Raw genomic sequence first — 18,415 nt, forward strand, 5'->3', positions numbered from 1 at the left:
CCAGCCTCTCTGCAAACTGCAGCAGCATGAACTCCCTCTGCACTCAGCCACAGGCTGCTGTGCCCCGGAGAAGGTCCCTAAGAACACAAACCCGTGGCTGGTCTCTGGAGCCCATGTACCGTGGGTCGCTGTCTCCCTGGCCGTGGGCTCTCGCTGGGCCCTGCTGCCTGCCTGAGGGGCTGCCCCCCCAGCCCTGCCCCCTACCCGTGTCGCATGTGGCAGCAGTGCTGGGAATGGGACCTGGGGCAACGCTGGGCATGTCCGGGGTCCTAAGGACAAATGTGCGAGTGGGATCCAGGGCTAGCCCTGGCAAAAGAGATGCCATAGCTGGGATGCCAGGGAAAAGGTCTGGATGCTGGGAAGCCCAGAGCAGAGGGGGTTCTGCTGGCTTTGGGGTAACTGGGGATTTGGGGGGGCCCTTCTGCACATGGCCCAGTTAGGGTTGCCAACTTTCTAATGTGACAAAGCTCTGTCCTTGCCTCCTTGGGTCCTGCGTTTCCTGGCAGATTTCACTAGCCTCAGAGGCTCACTGTGACCTTCCACGTAACCCTTACCTCAGGGCCTCCTTTCTTGTGCCTGATAGGGTGTGTACTGTTCAGCCTCTCCAACAGCGCAGCTTCCTCCCACAGCTCCTGACATGCACCCCCACCTGACTGACTGGGAGGCTTTTAATTAGTTTCAGCCAGCCCCTGATTGGCTTCTGGATCAACCTAGCCTTCTCCCTGCCTTCTGGAAAGTTCTTAATTGGCCCCAGATGTCTTAATTGACCTGGAGCAGCTGCCATTTCACTTATCCTGGTACCAGGGATTTGTTTAGCCTGGAGCTAATATATTGGTCTCCTACTACCCTTCCATAGCCATCTGGCCTTGCCCCGTCACACTAATCAGAAAACCAAACACCCCTGCCCCTCCCCCTTCCCTGAGGCCTCTGCCCTCACTTGCTTCATCCCCCCTCTCTTGCTCTCCCCCACCCTCACTCACTTTCACTGGGCTGAGGCAGGGGCTGTGGGTGCGGGCTCTGGGGTAGGGCCAGGGATGAGGGGTTTGGGGTGCAGGGTGGGCTCAGAGCTGGGGAAAGGGGTTGGTTGTGAGGGGGGTTGCAGGGGGCGGGAGGGGACTCCAGGCTGCCATAGGGGGTTGGGGTGTGGAAGGGGGTTCAGGAGGCGGGGTCCCAGTGGCGCACCCCGCAGCTCCCATTGGTCACGGTTCCAGGACCCATGCGGTGCCAGGGCAGGCCCCAGCTGTGCCACCAATTGGACTTTTAATGGCCCGGCTGGCGGTGCTGACTGGAGCCACCAGGGTCCCTTTTCACCTGGGCATTTGCAATGCAGGGCCAGTGTCTAGCCGCCCTGCCTCACCCACAGCCCCTCTGCCTGCTGCAGTCCTGGGCTGCCCTGCAATGACCTGCGCCCTTGGCCTGGCCCAGGCTGCAGCTGGTGGCAGAGACAACTGGGGGGCTGCTCCTGCGTGGCAGAAAGCCCCGTGCCTGGGACATCCCCTGCCTGGCGGGCGTTGCCCCTGACCGCGGTGCAGTTCCTGCCAGGGTGCGGCACCTGCCTCCGAGAGACAAAGTGGAGCTTGGGAAGCTGCTGGGGAAGTCCCATGTTTCTGCACCGGGCCCTGCCGCCCCCCAGGGTCTGGTCCCAGCTGCTCTGCTCTCGGGAAGCTGGTTTTCACCCTGACTCATCTAAGCTCTCAGAAATTTGGCCGCTCGCTCAGGTGGCCTTGAGCTTCCGAGTTCAGTTCAATCTGCCCAGGAACTGGCTTCTCTTTCCCCCCAGAAAACTCGGACAAACATCTGCATCAAGTCCTCTTCAAAACTGTCAAACCTTGAAACACGGGGCTTGGGGTGAGAGGAGGTTGTTCCTTTCTTTGCAAATGATCAGATTGATTGTTTTCTTTGGTCCCAGTCCCCCTACTCCCCCAAGAAAAGGGGGGGAGCTGGTTTGGGGTGTCTTGGATTTTGCTTTTGATCCGTTTGAGTGTAATGCAAATGGCTCGGGAACGGCTCCGTGCACCAACGCTTCCCCACACCGCATTCCCAGCTCTGCCTCCCCCAGTATAAAAGCTGGATCTCGCTCCCGGGTGCTCTGGCCGCAGCGCGGGGTGCGGGCATGGGGGACGGTGCCTCCCTGCAAACTGGCCAAGAAAGGCACCTGGCTTTGGTCCCCAGCTGCCCCTGCCCCTTTAAGTGCTGTGCCCGGACTGTAAGTAATATTTGGATCCCATAAGGGGCCGCATGCACACACACACACAATCCCACGGACTCTGATGTGGGCCTGGCTGCAGCCAATGGCTGGGGAGTGCCTGCCCCTTTCTGCTCTGGGCTAGAAGCTGGCTGTGTCTCCAGCCTCCTTTTCCCAGCCAGCTGCAGGGCTTGCTGGCCTGGGCCACTTCCCTCCTGCTCGGCAGCTTTCGGCTCAGCGGGCTGCGGGTCCAATCTCTCTGCAGGCGGGGCGCGGAGCCCAGGTAAGGCGCTGCATGGGGGTGGCCTGGCACTGCCCGTCTGTCACCTCCTGCGGGTGGAAGAGCAGCAGCAAAATGTGCCAAGATCCCACAGGGGCTTTTCATGTGTCTTGTCTTTTTAAAAAACAGTTTCCTGCTACTGAATCCCAGACTAGGGCGAGCGAGCTCCCCACACAGCACCCTGGCTTTTGGGGGTGCTGTCAGGTGGCCCCACTCGCTCCGTGCACTCGCTGTCGAGGGCAGGAGGGGACCCCCATGGATTGCTGGTGGGGTGGGTGCACGTTCTCTGGAAGCTGGACTGAGACTCGTCCTGCTCATTTCATGCAAGGATGGGGGGTCTGTCAAATAGCTGCGAGCACTGAGCTCTGGCTGCGGGGTCAGCTGCCGGCAAAGTCCCTGCACCGAGGGCAGAAGCTGTGGGTGCAGAAAAGCTGCCGATACGCCAGGTCTGCCCCTGGCTGGCTCTGCTGGACGGTTTCGCTGCTGACACTGATTTTGTTTGGGGAACTGGGACGAGCTCTGTGCCCTTGTAAGTTCTAGTGTTGGGGAGCTGGGCTGTGCTGTGCTGGGCGGCTGCTGGCTTTGGGGGGCTCTTTGTACTTGCCACACATGCGAGCGGTGCTGAGCGAAGGGATGAGACCAAACCTCTGTGGGGAGGTTAAGCTGCGTCACTTCAGGCCCACCCAGCGCTCAGGTGCGCCGGTGGGGGGGCTGGGCGTGGAGAGCTGCCACCAGCGGGTTTCAACGTTCAGTCGCTGGCCAGCGGGGTTTGACCCCAGGACTGCCGGGCTGCCCAGTTCAGTGTGGGTCATGGCAGGGCTGCTGGTAGGCATGAGCGGGGTGAGCAGCCACCGCCCTGCAGTCTGGGCTATGTCACCAGTGCAAAGTAGGTGTGCAAGGGGCGACTGGTGCAAACACCTGCACGAGGGACTTGGGGGTGGGTGTTGTGTGTGGCTAGACAGGGGGCCTGGCCCCGTGAGCTGAGCCTGTGGCTGGATGCTCTGCCCAGCCGCTGGCAAGGCTACAGGGCCCGGTGCTGCTCCGCGTGGGGAGAGTCCAGGTGCCCCCGCCCCTGGTTCCAGGGCATGCAGGGTCAGGCTGGGCGGGATCCGATCCCGTTCGGTGCTGGACTAGAGGGCAGGTGGGTCTGTGCTCTGACGTGCTGCCCAAGCACTGGGGTTGAAGCTGAGGCACCCTGGGGTGCAGAGCCCCCGGCTGAGCCAGCTCTGGGCTCTGACCCTTGCAGAGAGCAAGTCCTTGCTGTGTGCTGCCGTGCACTGCCCCCCCCACAACCCCTCCCGGCTCAGTTAAGCTGGGCAGAGACTCCCGGCAGCTCCCCCATGCAGGAAACCGGCCCTGCCCGCTTGGCCTGGCTGGTGGGGGCTGTCTGTGCCGTTCTAAGCTAGGGATGGGAGATGGGCCAGGTCTGCCCGCTGCCGTACTCCAGCCCCAGCAATGCCAAAGGGGACAGAACAGACCAGTGTCTGCGCTGGCGCGGCCGGGCTGTGGAGCAATTGGGCACGGGGCAGGCCTGAGGCGGGCGGGAGATGGTGAGGTACCCACTGCGGGAGGTGCCAGAGCGAGCAGGGGGCTGCGCCAGGGGGCTTCTGTTGATCTGCTTTCTGGGAGGGTGAAAACCCGCCGTTCTGCCCCCTCCTGGGTGTAACCGGCCAGGCTTCCCTCCCTCCCTTTCCTAGGCAGTAGGGCCGTGCCTGCCGCGCTCCCTGCTCCGGGGTCGGTCTATCCTGTAGCGACCCTCCAGGGATGGAGTAGGGCAGGGTCTGCTGCAGAGCCCCGAGCCCCAGGCCCCAAACTAGGGGAGTCCAGTGGCCTTTGCACCCCCCTTTACTCGGCTGCAGAGTTTACAACCCCCGGGCTCGAGGCTGATTTTCCCTCTGTCTCCAGTCCCTGGAAACGCCCCTGCCTGACTGTTTGCTGTGCTGGCAGCTGCGGTTTCTCCCCCCCACCACGGGCAGGGCCGTGCGTTGCCCCTTAGGAAAGGCTGGGCTGGGTTCACTTCCCCGGGCAGGGCCTGCGCCGTCCCTCCAGCACCGGGCCGGTGTCTGTCACCGGCTCTGCTTGAAGGGAAAGACACCGTCTCTGGCGGAGTCCGGAGTCCAGAACGAGCCGGGGAGCCGGCCCAGGGACCACTCGGACTTGCAAACCCTCCGTGCCTTCGGAGCCGGAACCCGCCAAGCGCCACCCTGGGGTCAGAGCCCCTCTGCATGGCTTCTCCGGCACTTTCCTGTCCTGCCAGGTCCCAGCCCAGTGTGGCAGCACAGCTCAAAGCAGGGGACCCGGGAGATCGCTCCTGGCCAGGCAGGAAGACCTAAGGCTTAGCCCTGGCCCTCGGGCTCTGCTGCAGTCTTCGTGCGTTAACGAACACTGGGATGGCCGTGCTCGGGGCTGTACAGACAGGGTGTCGGGAGCTGCATGCATGCTGGGGCCAGGCTGCCGCAGGATAGTGGCTCATGGTTTACTCAGCACCACGAGTGGCAGCTAGAGGCAAGTACCAAAGTCCACCGGGCTCCCCTCCTTGCTGGGATGATGGGCTGAGGTGCCACTGGCTTGTGGTGGCCCCTGCCCGAGGGCCCTGCGGGCTAGAGACCAGGGCCCTAGCCGGGTACATTGCACCTGCCAAGTGCTCTTTGTGGGGCCCCGGACCAAGCCGTGCCCTTGCTGGCAGGGTGTGCCCCTGCCCTCCGGCGCAAGAAGCCATGGCGGTGCAAGTGCCCGGCAAGTGCTGGATTAAAAGGCCTGGGGTCCCTGGGCCCTGTGGAAATTGGAGGAGGGGGTGGCACCTTTGCTCAAATTTGGCCCAGCCACCCCCACCCATGGTCATGAAGGGGGGGTGAGGGGCTGGGCTCAGTCCACTGTGACTTTCCATGCCTCCCACCCCAGTGCGGTGGTCGGGGTCCCGCCCGAGACAGGGGCTCTGTGCGAGTGCACCAGTGCATGCTGGTTACTGCAGGCCTGGGTGTGACCGTCTCTGAGCCAGGGGCTTTTGCCAGCATGGCTGTGCTGGCCGGGGATCACCCCGTCCGCCTGAGCTGGGCTGGCCCAAGGCAGGAGCGGAGAGCTGGCTTTAGAGCCCCATCAGCGACCTCTCCTGGGACAGGCGGTTTACACTGGCCAGAGGGGGCGAGGCTTTGGCTGTCATTGGAAATTGCGCACGAAGTTGCCCCGGAACCAGCACTGCGCTGCCAGGGCCAGCTGGTAGCATGGGCCTGGCACCAGTGCTCCGGCCAGCCAGTCCCCCCTGCAAAGTGGCCATGAGAGTCTGTTTAGCCTGTGAGCTCTTTGGCCAGGGGCTGTCTCGCCTGGCCTCACGGGGAGCTGGGACTGGACCCGAGGGAACCATGGACCTGATGCTCCACGGGACCTGGCCTGCTGCTCTGGGAACCCAGCCACTGCTGCCACGTCAGTGGTTCTGCACCGGGAGCCAGGGGCGCTCCGCAGGGCCACGACCTGACCCCCACACCCTGCGGCCAGCGCCAGCCGGGCAGGATGCGTGCCATGACTCGCAACACAGGAAGCCACTTCTCAAACTCCTGCTGGTCAGATTCCCCGGCCCCGCTTCCTCCAGGAAGCAACTTGACAAGTTTGTTTTGCCTGCAGCCTCTTTGGCCCCAAAGGAAACTCCCTGGGGCTGGGAGATGGGAACTGGTGCTGAGCGGGGCGCCCGTCCTGGCAGAGCTGAGGTGCTGATCCGTGGAGGGTGAGAGCAGGGTATTTCAGGGCTGCATAATCTGACTGGCTGCAGTGGAGAGCCCTGCCAAGGGCTGCCCGAGAACTGGCCCGGAGCAAGCCCAAGGCCAGAACGTTGGAAAACCGGGGCAGGAGAACAGCCCTAGCCAGCTCTGTGCCCAACACAGAGATCGCGGCTTGAATTCAATTGCTGGCTACTTAGATCTTCCGCTTAATCGGCTCAAACTCTTTGACTTCCAGCCCCCCCCCTCCCCTCGCGCCTCATTTAATTAGATCGTTATCTCTGGTGCTAAACCGCTTCCCCAGGCTGGGTCTCCTGCGGGCTGGGTCTGGGCTGGCTGCAGGCTGTCTAACACGGAGCCCACTGGGGGCAAACGGGAACGTGGTGGAAAGTCTAATTGGGCCCTTCCAGCAGCAGGACGCCCCAGGGCCCTGGTGTGTAACAGGAAAGGGCGGGATCGCCCTGGGCAATGGAGCTCCAAGGCCGGGGCTGTGCAGACCGGTCGGTGCCCCCAGAGGTAGCTGCAGTTGGCAGGGTGGGAGAAGGGGCAGTCTGAGCACAGGGCGGGCCGTGGGAGGAGGAAAAGGTGCAGAAATGAACTTTGTGGGCCCAAGAAGCCACTGTCAGCACCACAGCCTGCCTGGAGAGTCTCCCTTCCGCCTGCCCCAGCCCACGGGCTCTGGGCACAGTGTGGGGCTCTGTCTGCTCCTGCAAGCTTTGAATCCAGCACAGTGACGTGAGTCAGAAATTTGGTGTTGCAGGAAGGCTTAGAGACCCTGACTGAGATGGCAGCCCGGTGGGCTGGGTGCTGCCCAGGCATACAGTGAGAGTCCCTACCCCAAAGAGCTGACCATCCAAAGGAAGGGTCATTGTGCCCATCTTACAAATGGGGAAACTGAGGCACTGATAGGCCTGATTTGCCAGGGTCACATGGGGATCTTCCCAAATCCCAGTTCCTTCACCACTGGGCCAGAAGGAGCTGGCTCGTGTTTCTAAGGGAGTCTGGAATCTAGCCAGGATCATGGGGGCTGAAAGTGGGAAGTGGGGAGGCTGAGCTATGGGGTTATGTTTGCCTCTGTCCCGCAGCCTGGGGCAGCCGGGGTGGACGTGGGAGCAGAGTTTGGCTTGAGGCATTTGCCCTGCATGGCCGGGCTGGGCCCATCCTGGCACTTGAGAGTCTTTAGAAATTAAAAAACCTGCACACCCCAGTGTTTGCTTGTACGCAGAGGGCACTAGCATAGGTTGTTCTGTGGGGCCTGGGACCCAGGACTCCTGCGTTCTATCCCAGCTGTGGGAGGGGAGTGGGGCCTGGTGCTTAGAGCAGGGGGGGCTGGGAGCCAGGACTCCTGGGTTCTCTCCCCAGCTCTGGGAGGGGGGTGGGCTCTAGGGATTAGAACAGGAGGCTGGGAGTTGGGTTCTCGATTCCCAGCTCCTGGCACAGATGTGCTGTGAGCCAGGCCTGTGACTGCCCCCCTCTGTCTCTCGCTTTCCCCACTATATAAAACTCCTTCTGAGTCTGTCCTTTTCCAAACTCCACGAGCGCCTGGCGTGGTCGGGGGCACCCCCAGCCATCGGGGCCGGAGGCTGCAATCGCTGGGGGGAGATGCTGTCTGGCCTGGGCTATGGGGACGCTCCATGGCTAATAGCCGTGGCCTCGCACTGCGGTGCTGGGGAAGGGGCCTGGCTTTGCCTCTGGCTCTGGCCCCACTGGCTAAACCCCTTTGCCGGCTGGCTGTTCGCCCACCCGCCCGCCCATCCAGCCACCTGGGGCCGTTGAGGCTGCCGGCACAGAATTAGAAACGGGAAGCCGGAGCAGGGTGGAGCGCGGCCGAGGCGCTGGAGCCAGGGAACTGGGGCCTCCCGGTGCCGCTTGGCCTCGGGCCGGGCCTGAGCCACCACTCAGGACCGGGGCCAGCCCAGGCAGCTCGGCCTTGGGCTGACGTCTCTGCCTGGGGCAGGATATCGCCCGAGAGCAGCCTGTGGCTGGCCGGTGAGTGTGGGGGCAGGGGGAGGCCTCAGCCTGCCCCAGCCTGGGGCCATCCCCCCCTGGGGCCACGGGTGGTTCTTCTGCAGATGTCCCCCGGCCTGGCCTCGCCTTGTAAATGCAGCCGCACCATCCAGCGGCCCTTGTTTGCACCTGCCGCCCCCCCCCCGGGGGTCAGGGTCAATACTGCGCCCATCACTGCTGCATCTGGGCCTCGGCCTTCCTGCTGCCCCCACCCCAGCCCCTTGGGGAGCAGGGCTGAGAGTGCAGGGGGGTGGGGGGTGGTCAGAGCGGGCCCTGAGCTCAGAAGGGCCCCTCAAAGTTCTGTGAAAGGGGAAGGGTCGGGGGCCCCTGGTTCTCTCGCCAGGCCTGGCTGGGAGCCCGCGGTGCCCTGTCCCCCCACCCTGCAGGGGGCTTGGCGCTGCTGTGCCCAACAAGGGGCCGGGCCGGAGAACAGCACTGCCCCTGCGCCTGAGCACGGGGTGCCGCGGGTCAGGAAGGGGCCTGGCACTGCTCCAGCATGGCGGGGCCCACTGGCTGGGCTGGCGCGGGGGTCTACAGACACACTCTGTACAGCCTCCAGGGCCCACACCCGCTGGGCAAACCACTGCCCCTCCCCCCGTGCAGTGGCTGACAGCTGTGCCTACTGCGTGTTTGTACAGCGCCAAGTGCAATGTGGCAAGGCAGCCTAACGGGGAGAGCACTGGGCTGGTGGGACACCTGGGTTTTCTTCTCGGCTCTACCAGTGACCGGGCCTATCTCTGTGCCTTTGTTTCCCCATCTGCCTGGACTGCCAGCTCCGTGGGGCAGGGATTGTCCTTTTATTCTGATCGTACAGTGCCTAGCGCCGGGGGGCTCTGGGCCAGGACTGTGCGTGCTCCAGCGCTGCATTGGTTGGTGGCCGTTTGGGTTTGGTTTGCTTTGGTTTTTGTTGCTGGCACAAAGAGCTAAAACTTGACACATTTTCGTCCCTTTGCAGCACAGAAAGCCTGCGTCTCCCGCAATAGCCACCAATCCCCTCCTTTTCCACCCCCTTTAATAATTTTTTTCTGCTGAGCCTATAAAATACTTGGCATTCCCCACTCCGCTCTTGCGGGGAGGAGCGGCAGAAGGAGCCGGGAAAGGCGAACAAGCGGCCGGTTGTCCTGCTGGCGAGTGGGACGAATTTGTGACTCTCCTTTCATGACTTTCCCCCGAGAGGGTCCAGGGTGCTTTAGATGCTGGCTGAGGGGAGAGCAGCACAAGGAGACGGGTCTCTGGGCAGCCTGGGTGGGGGCTGTGTTAGAGGCGGGATTGACCCCCCCGCAGAGAGGCCTGCCTGACGCCAGGGGTCTCTGCAGACGGAATGAATCTCCCCCTATGCCCAGCATCTCTGTCCCCTGCTGCCCTGGGAGGAGGACTTGGGTTTGCCTCTCTGCCCGCCTACCCGGAGCTCATGGCTGGCTGCTGCTCCCATCCGCCCGGTTCCGTTCTGGGTGGCGTGGGGTTAACGGGAGCCCTGGTTTGCAGCCTCTGTGCAGAGCTGGGGAGACAGCCTGTCTCCCCAGGCTCATCCTGAGGCTGGTCTCTGACCCCCAGGGCCGAGCTGCCCCATGCTCCGGAGGAAGCATGGCCTTGGGGTGGAGGCAGCGGACGAGGCAGAGGACAAGGCTACGGGAGGATGCCCGGGCTCCTTGGGCAACTTCATCTCTCTGGACCTCAGTTTCCCCACCTGGATGGGAGAGCTGGGCTCCGGGGCTGGCTGTATGACAGGGCCACATAGGCTGAAGGATAGGGAGTCAGGCCACCTGGGTTCTGGTCCTGGCTCTGTTGCCTCCTTATGGGCAAGTTGCTTCCCCACGGTCTGCTGTGTCCGTGCCCCCATGTGCTCCTGGCATGTCTCCTGCGCAGGGTCTGGGCAGCGCCCGGCACCAGGGGTCTCTGAGTGCTATCCTCAGGCACCCGGTAACAAGCTGCGCTGACTCGACACGCCGGGATGGAGCTGAGCCCAGGCAAAAGACTGCATGGATGCTCCTGTCTGGCTTTAAACCCAGCTTGTTTCAGTGTCGCGTGGGAGCTGGGCATCGCGCTTGGTCTCCTGGCGCTCGGTCTCTGACAGAAAGACCCGACTCCTGCAGCCTTCGGCGTACGGCAGGGGACGTTTCTTGCTCACATGGCGGCAGCCTTGAAAGCGGGTACGTGCATCTCCCCACATGGCCAGTGCCAGGTGCCCCAGAGGGAACAAACAGAACAGGGAATCATCAAGTGATCCATCATGTCGTCCATTCCCAGCTCCTGGCAGAGGCCAGGGACGCCATTGATGGACCTGTCCTCCATGAACTTATCTAGTCCTTTTTTGAACCCTGTTACAGTCTTGGCCTTCACAACACCCTCTGGCAAGGAGTTCCACATGTTGACTGTGTGTTGTGTGAAAAAATACTTCCTTTGGTTCATTTTAAACCTGCTGCCTGTTGATATCATTGGGTGACCCCTAGTTCTTGTGTTACAAGGAGTAAATAACACGTCCTTATCTACTTTCCTCCCACCGGTCATGATTTTACAGACCTCGATCCTGTTCCTTGCCTCAGTCATCTCTTTCCAAGCTGAACATCTCAGTCTTATTCATCTCTCCTCATGCGGCAGCCGTTCCAGACCCCTCATCATTGTTGTTGCCCTTTTCTGAACCTTTTCCAATTCCAATCTACCTTTTTTGAGACGGGGCGACCACATCCGCACGCAGTGTTCAAGCTGTGGGCGCACCATGGATTGATATAGAGGCAACGTGATATTTTCTGCCTTATTATCTGTCCCTCTCTTAATGGTTCCCAGCGGTCTGTTGGCTTTTTTGGCTGCCGCTGCACATTGAGTGGATGTTTCCAGAGAACCGTCCACAGTGACTCCAAGATCGCTCTTGAGTGGTAACAGCTAATTCGAACCCCATCATTGTACATGTGTAGCTGGGATCATGTTTCCCCACTTGTATCACTTTGCATTTATCTCGGCCCTTTTGTTGCCCAGTCAGCCAGTTTTGTGAGGTCTCCTTGTAAGCCTCCAGAAGGTCCTTGCGTGGGTGAGTCCCTGAACTCTCTGTATGGGGGGGGAGGGCAGGGCAGGATGTGTGGGGCAGGGCAGGGCCTGGCTGTCCCCTGGGAATGGGGAACTACCCTGTGCTCGGAGCCACATGCCCACTTCTGCTCAAATTCTTCCAGCCAGGTTAGCCAGCCGGCTTCCCCATGGGGACCAATCCGCCGGGCTGGGGGGCATATTCCAGGCAGCTTGCACCCCACTCTGGGGGGGGGAGCTGCCGGGGCTTATACATGAACCCCAGGCTGGTGCCTGCTGGCTTTGCCATCAGCACCAGGTGTGTTACCTGCCAGGCTGAGCAGGGGCAGGAGGAGCCTGGGCAGGAGAGTGATCGCTGGCCTGCAGGCTAGACGCTGGGTTCATTACCAGGCATTTTACAGTAACACCTACAGGCACTGACTGAGGCCGGGGGGCATCAGGGATGCTGCACTGACACCCCCCCGACTGAGAGCGGGGGACCCCCTGGGGCTGGGCGCTGCACAGACCCAGCAGCTGTTGCTCCAAATTGCTCCTGATCTAACTGGATAAAGGATGGACCAGCCCCATCTTATAGCTCGGGACTCTGGCCCCGGGAGCTCTGGGGACAGGTGATGATAGAGCAGTGAGCAGACCAGGGTCCTGGCACCCTGACCCGCTGGGCCCCGGCTCCCTCCCTGAGCCGGGAACAGACCCTGGAGTCCTGGCTCCCCAACGCACTGGACCTCGCTCCCCTCCCCAAGCCAGGAACAGCCCCCGTCCGAGAAGAAGAGCCGGGCGGGGGGGAGCTGTGGAGCTGCTGTTGTCGCCTGCGGGTGCGGCGAGCCAGGGCTGTGCAGAGACATTGTTTGGGGTCCCGGGAACCTTTGCCCGGAATGCCAGCTATGCCAGCGCAGCCCTGGGCAGGACGCAGGGGCCCATTGTTTCCCGGGGGCTGGGAATGTGAGATGTCAGCCAGTGACCTTTCCAGGGACGGGCCCCGCTGGCACGGGCGTGGGAATGAAATGCCATCGGGCCCCGTGCAGAGATGGGTGCCCGACATCAGTCTGCCTCCAGGCAGGGACGATGGGGCAGGCCCCCCATGAAGGGTGCAGTGGGGGGCAGGGAGGTGCAGAAGGGAGAAACCTCTTTGGGTCTGGAGCGGGGGGGGGTGTCTGCCAAGGGGCGTCAGGTGCAGGGAGCCTCAGGGAGAAAGGCATGGCCCGAGTCCCTGAGCAAGTCACTCCAGAGCTGGGAACAGCAACCAAAGTGGGAGCCAGGACTCCTGGGTTCTCTCCCCGGCTCTGGGAGGGACGTGGGGTCTAGTGGTTAGAGTGGGGGGGGCTGGGAGCCAGGACTCCTGGGTTCTCTCCCTGGCTCTGGGAGGGACGTGGGGGTGACTGGTTAGGGGAGCAGCCTATGTGGGGGCAGGACATTGCCATTCGAAGTATTCTCCCCCCCACCCCCGCAAGGCTGTCATGGGAGTGAGATGAGCAGCATCTGTGCTGCCCCATGACCCCAGGACTGACGTTGCCCAGAGTCTTGCCCATCCGTCCCCTCCCCGCAGAAGCTGGTGCGTCTGTGCGAGGGGCAGGCTCTCCCCAGGGGCACGAGGACAGTTAAGCTCGAGCATGTACCTGTAGCTCACCAAACCTTCCCTGGCTCCTGTGCTTATTGCAGGCGGGAACTCCTCAGTCCACGCAGCTCAGCTTCCGAGCAGCCCTTGCCGTGCGTGCGCCCACCCTGCCTCCACTTTGGGTGGTGGCTTCTATTCTTTCCAGCTATCTTGCTCCACAAAAGGGTTAATTGCTCCTTCCATTTAGCCCAAAAGAAGGTTTGCAATCCACAGGCCAAAGACCCATTTGCTGGCAGCTGTGAACGCCGTCCCGCATACCCATCAGAGAAGGAAGTTGGTGGCTGAATGAAATGGAACTGAGCTGGACTGGTTTGGTCTGAGGTGGCACCTTGTGCAGCTCTAAGTATGGATTGTAAAGGGAGCGACACGCTTGATACCCCTTATGGAGATGAGCGATCCCGCGGCAAACACCCCGTGGGGCAGCTGGCTGTCACCCTACACTGTGCTCCCGCCTAGGAAACGAGGCGTTTGCCAGCCCTGCCTCCCCAAGACCCTGAGACATCCTGGGGATGGGTGCATGGTCCAAGCCCCCTGGGCAGACCTGCCTGCATGGGGTCCATGGAACCAGTGCATGGTGCAGCCCCACAAAACACAGCAGTGGGGGCGCCGGGCTGGCAGGGGGCTGGGCTGGGCAGCTGGCTGGAGGAGTAATGGGGCTGGGCTCCCCTTCTGTATCATCTGGGTGGGGTTTGGGCTGGTTTCCCTTAGGTGGAAAAACCATTTCCGCTCCCGCTGGCTGGAATAAACAGGGCCCCCCTGGGATGCTATTTCAGGACATGGTGGTTCCTGAGAGGGCGGTGGGGGGAGCGCGTGTTTAGATCAGTTTCCTTTGAACTCGGGGGCCGCAAACTGCCCCTACTCTCCCTTCACCGCAGGGCCAAGTCACGGCGGGGGAGGGAGAAAGTAGCCCAGGGGCGAGGTTATGTTCCTGGGGGTGCCTGGGGCAGGCCAGGACCTCTCCCCCGCCCCTGCTGTGTTCAATCGCACTATGTTGCGTGGTGGTTTGGGGCATGGATGTGTTCAGCGTGGCTAGGGTGTGACCCCCAAACGCCCTTCACTGTTCCGAGCCTGCCGGACACATCCACCCACTGCATGGCGAGGCTACGGATCAGGCCAGGATGGGGGGCGATGGACAAACTGGGCCTCAGCTCACCCCACCGGGGAATTGGAGCCAGCTGGGATGCGAGACTGCCTGCCAGAATCTGGGGCGCTGGATGGAAACCCCCCAGGGTCAGCAGCTCCCCCTGAGAATGGGGGAAGATGCCCCCACCCCAGTGGAGAGCCATGGGAGCTGCTCTCCCGAAGATCTTGGCGGCCTGTGGGCTGGGGTCACCGATGGGACCCCTCTGCTGCCCTGCATTGCCCTGGCCAGATCCCAGGAGTCCCCTGGCCTTCAGCCCTGAATCTGGTGGTGGAGCCGCAGTGTATTTCCGGGCAGCCTCCTGGGGGTGCTGCGTGATTGTCTCCCCCTCCGCCCCCCTTGGGCTCTCTCCCCTTCAGGGCTCCGTTCAGTGGTGTGGTTTTCTCTGTCCCTTTCCTGGCAGGCGCGGAGAGAGACCGGCCAGAAAGCCATGCTGTCAGCACAGGAAGCCAGTCTCCCGTAAGTAGCTGCACAGGGGGCTGCACCCGGCTCCCTGCTTGGTTTCACAGGGGTTTGGGATCTGATCTGTAGGCCCGGGGCAAGGAGGGAGCATGGGCCCAGCTGCTAAGGGCAGCCCTGGATCGGAACCGCCCACCCCGCCTGGATTTCCAGACCACTGGGCGCAACCCCTTGGCTCTGGGGGCTGCCGGCCGGTTACCATGTGCACATGGGCACGCGGCCCCGCCCGAACGCACTGCAAGGGGGACGAAGGGGAAGACGATAGGCAAGAGCTGTGGAGAGGGATCTAAACCCTCCTGTTTTGACCAGCTGGGGCTCAGGAGCTGGACTAGGGCTCTGGCAGACGGGAGGCCAGGCTAGATGGGTCCCTGGTCTGATCCCATTCCCGATCCCCGCACCAAGAAGCGTGTGGTCCCCAAGAGTCTCCCTGGCTGGATCCCAGGCCAGATCACGGGGTTGATTACACCCCACCCACCCCTCCCGTTTTGTGGCCATTTGGGGTCCTGGAGGGGGAAGGGCCTGCAGAGCAGGGATAGAGGTGGAGAAGAGGGTGCCTGGGCGGGAGGAGGCCTCGTTGCCGGGCCCTGAGCCTGGTCTGCTTCCTGCTGGGACCCCGCTGCTGTCGGGGCTGCCCAGCCGCCCCCGAGTGTTCAGGCCTCGGCTTGCAGAGCCAGCCTGTAGCGAGGGTAACAGCCTCCCGCTGCTGCTGGCTGGTGGAGCGATTCCCATCACTCACAAGGTAGTTTTTTGTGCTGCGGTGTGGCAGGTCCTAGGCCCCGCTGGTACCTTGGGGGGCAGTCAGCACGTTTGCCTGGGTCTTTATGGCTGGGGGGCCGGCTCCAGGCTGAGTCCTGTGTTTTCTCTCACCCCGCCCCCAAGGCAGCAGAAGTAAAGGAGGCGAAGCAGCCTGGACAGCCCCGGCCCCTCCTGTCACCCGAGGAAGCCAGCAACGCGGAACGAGCCGTAAGGCCGGGCTGGGCAGGAAATGGGGGCAGAGTGAAGGGTGGGACAGCAGAGGCGGCTGGGGAGCCTGCCCAGGGATCGCAGCTCTGAAAGGCCTTTCTCTAGCTGGGCTGGCCCTGCGAGTCGGTGGCTCCCCGAGCTAACGGCTGGATCGGGCCCTGCTGGGCTGGGAGCTGGGGGGCAGGCTCTGAAAGCACGAGTCCCATGGACATTTAGTCTAAATAGACAAGATAGGCACAGAGAGGGGCACAGCAGGTCAGTGGCAGAGCTGGGAGAGAACCCAGGAGTCCTGGCTCCCAGCCCAATGTTGTAACCCCTTTCTAAGCTCCCAGCACTCACCCCACCTCTGCCCGCACCTCCGCCACTGCAGGCCCAGAAGGAGAAGCTCCATGCAGAACTGAAGAGGGTCTTGCAAAGGAAAGGCGAGAGCCAGCCCAGCGCCACAGAGCCAGAGACGCCACCCGCCCCCGCCATGGAGACCCAGACCAGGGCGACGGAGGTGAGGGATGAACCCTTCCTAGCCTGCCCACCCCCGGCAGCTAACGGGGTGTCACCCTTCACTCCCAGCACGGATCCCCCCTCCTCCCCATTTAAAACAATGGAGTGGCCCCAGGTCTTGCCGTTCCAGCCCAGCGGCTTCTGGCAGCAATTCAGGTTGTCGGGTGCCGGGTATCATACTAGGGCCTCCAGAGCCTGGCCAGGGATCAGGGCCCTGTTGTGCCAGGCACTGTGCACACCTCTGCTGGAGAGACCCTCCCTGCCCCAGCCTCCGGGGCAGACCCTGCGGAACCCACGATGCCACCGGCGACCTGTGGGTCTGTCACACGCCGGGAGCTCTTTCGGGAATTTCTGCAGTCCACCAATGGCTCCCTCTGACCTGTCCCTGCTCTCCACTCTCTGGCCTCACACTCCCAGGGTGCAATCCCCAATTCTTCCATTTTTAAACCGGGCCCTGGGCTGCTGCACTCACATACCTGCCGTGCTCAGCTGGCAGGTCCGGCTGTGTTTGGGCCCCGGCAGTCTGGGAGCAGACACCGTGGTGTGTCCCGCCACAGGAACAAAGCACTGCAGAGGAACAGAATTTTAAAGCAACCAAAGGTCTCCAGGCCAGTCTATCCTGCCATCCCTACGTGCCGGGCAGGGCTGGCCCAGCTGCCCCCAACCCCTTCGCAGCAGCCATGGGGCTCGCAGGGTCAAAACCTGCATCTCACACACAGGCTTCGAATCCAGCTCGGTCCCTTTGGCTTCCCAGGCACTCGGTTATTCCAGGGAACCGTGGCCGGCAGCGAATGGCTCCTGTCTTGTCCTGGATCCACCTTCCTCTCCCTGGGGCTGGTCAGTCTCATGGCCCCCCCGTGAAGAGGCAGTCCCTGGAGGGGGGTCATGGGTAGCCAGCACTGAGTCCGCCACTCCTGTCTGAGCCCAGGGCTCGGCTCCCGTGGGCTCAGCTCAGTGCCAGCTTCCCTCTGCAGCTTCTCGCTGGGTCTCTCCCCCGCCAGGAGGAAGCGAAGATGTCGGAGCTGGTGGAGATCATCCTGGAGACGGAGGCCAGGGCCGGGGCCAGCGGGATCAGCGTGGCTGGCGGGGGCAAGGAGGGGCTCTTCGTCTCCGACGTGCTGAGGGAGTCCCCCGTGGCCAAGGCCCTGAGCCTGAAAGAAGGTGGGTGGTGCTGGTGGGAGGGGAAGGTGAGTGGCCTCGTTCCTCAGGTGAGTGGTGAAGGAGGCAGCTGGGGACCCAGCTCTGCCACTGACTCCATGTGGGACCCAGGTACTCTCAGCCCCAGCGCCTGGTCTGGGAACTGGGGATAACCATCCTTCCCGGGTCTGATGGCACTGGAAATTTGTTGGGATGGACTGAGCAGTGCCTGACCCGATGGGAGACCCCGACCTGGGATGGGGTCTGCCTGTGCAATCCCCGGCCCAACAATGAGAACCCCGACCTGAGACAGGGTCTGTCTGTGTAGCACCCAGTCCAACAGGGGCCCTGATCTTGGACGGGGGCTGGGCAGTGTAGCTGGGCTGAGGATCGCCCCTAGCTTTGTTAAACGCTCGCTCTGTGGGCAACGGGAGGGCGGTGGCCCGTAGCTGGTGGACTCCGGTTCCACTCGCAAGATAGCCGTGTTGGGCAGGGCTCCCCCTCTGCGTGTGCGATGTCATTCACAGTTACCAGTGGGATGGGTGCCCACAGCACTGCGGGCACTAAGTGGTCCCCTTGTTGACGGCCCCAGTAGAAAGACCAAGGGCTAAATGGATGCTGAGCTCCGTCGGTGCCTAGAGGGGTCCCAGCAGGGTAGGGCACGTCGGAGGGGCTACCCAGGGCAACGCTTGCCCAGCTGGGTGGATGAATTTATAACCTTTGAGCAGCCAGAGTGAATGTGCCAATGCACAGTGGCCCTTAGCTGCTGCCTGGGGACGTGGAGATGCCCAGACTGCTGGCTGGGGCTGAGGACAGAGAGGATCCCCTGGCACTCAGGCTGTCTCTGGCTTCTGGCTTAGGAAGAGGTTAATGCCACAAAGAGTTGGCAGGAGAGAAGCGTCTGCAGCCGGCAGCCGAGCGGCTTGCATGGCCTTTGTCGCTGTGCATTCCCCGGCCTGTTCTGCTGACAATGAGCGTAACCCCATGCTGTCCACAGCAGCGTGGTAAGCCGGGAGTGGAGGCTGCAAGGGACGGCCCAGTGACCGCGGGGGGCTCTGCTTTAAAAATGCTGGGAGAGGAACGGTGGCCAATTTCCTGACTTCTACATGGTGCAAGACTTTATCCACGTGCCTCCCATGGCCCCATTGCCAGAGTGTTTTGTGATCTCAGCAGGAAACTGAACCCCAGCTGATCTCCAGGGTCCCCAGCTCAGGCTCTAACCACTGAGCCATTCTTCCTCACTTGGTTGGAGGAAGGCTTTGAACCCTGGCCGAGATCCCTGCTTGTGTGACGTGCGCTTGCCGTGCCAGCACTTGGCACTCACCCCAATGGCTGCCCCAAGGTGAATCCAACCTGTTGCTTCTGTTTCTGTTGCACCATTTGCTGTCCCGTCTCCATAGCCCCT

At 62.4% G+C, this 18,415-nt stretch overlaps 1 protein-coding gene across 3 annotated transcripts in view; it reads left to right on the forward strand.

The window, feature by feature from the left end:
• PRX (periaxin) overlaps positions 1–18,415 on the forward strand; it is a 41,568-nt gene that overhangs the window by 11,020 nt on the left and 12,133 nt on the right. Inside the window, exons 1-7 of one of the 3 annotated variants that reach the window (XM_043501456.1) lie at positions 2,350–2,462; positions 7,151–7,157; positions 8,077–8,094; positions 14,357–14,412; positions 15,292–15,375; positions 15,746–15,874; positions 16,875–17,034. In XM_043501456.1, coding sequence (XP_043357391.1) covers positions 15,848–15,874; positions 16,875–17,034 — 187 coding nt within the window. In that variant the 5' untranslated portion in view covers positions 2,350–2,462; positions 7,151–7,157; positions 8,077–8,094; ... (1 more) ...; positions 15,292–15,375; positions 15,746–15,847. Of the gene's footprint in view, positions 1–2,317; positions 2,469–7,150; positions 7,158–8,076; positions 8,095–14,356; positions 14,413–15,291; positions 15,376–15,745; positions 15,875–16,874; positions 17,035–18,415 lie in introns of those variants that run through there. The other 2 variants (XM_043501454.1, XM_043501453.1) reach the window with 2 other exon arrangements.

Source organism: Dermochelys coriacea, chromosome 23 (genome assembly GCF_009764565.3).
Source record: "Dermochelys coriacea isolate rDerCor1 chromosome 23, rDerCor1.pri.v4, whole genome shotgun sequence".
NCBI classification, from domain to species: domain Eukaryota; kingdom Metazoa; phylum Chordata; order Testudines; family Dermochelyidae; genus Dermochelys; species Dermochelys coriacea.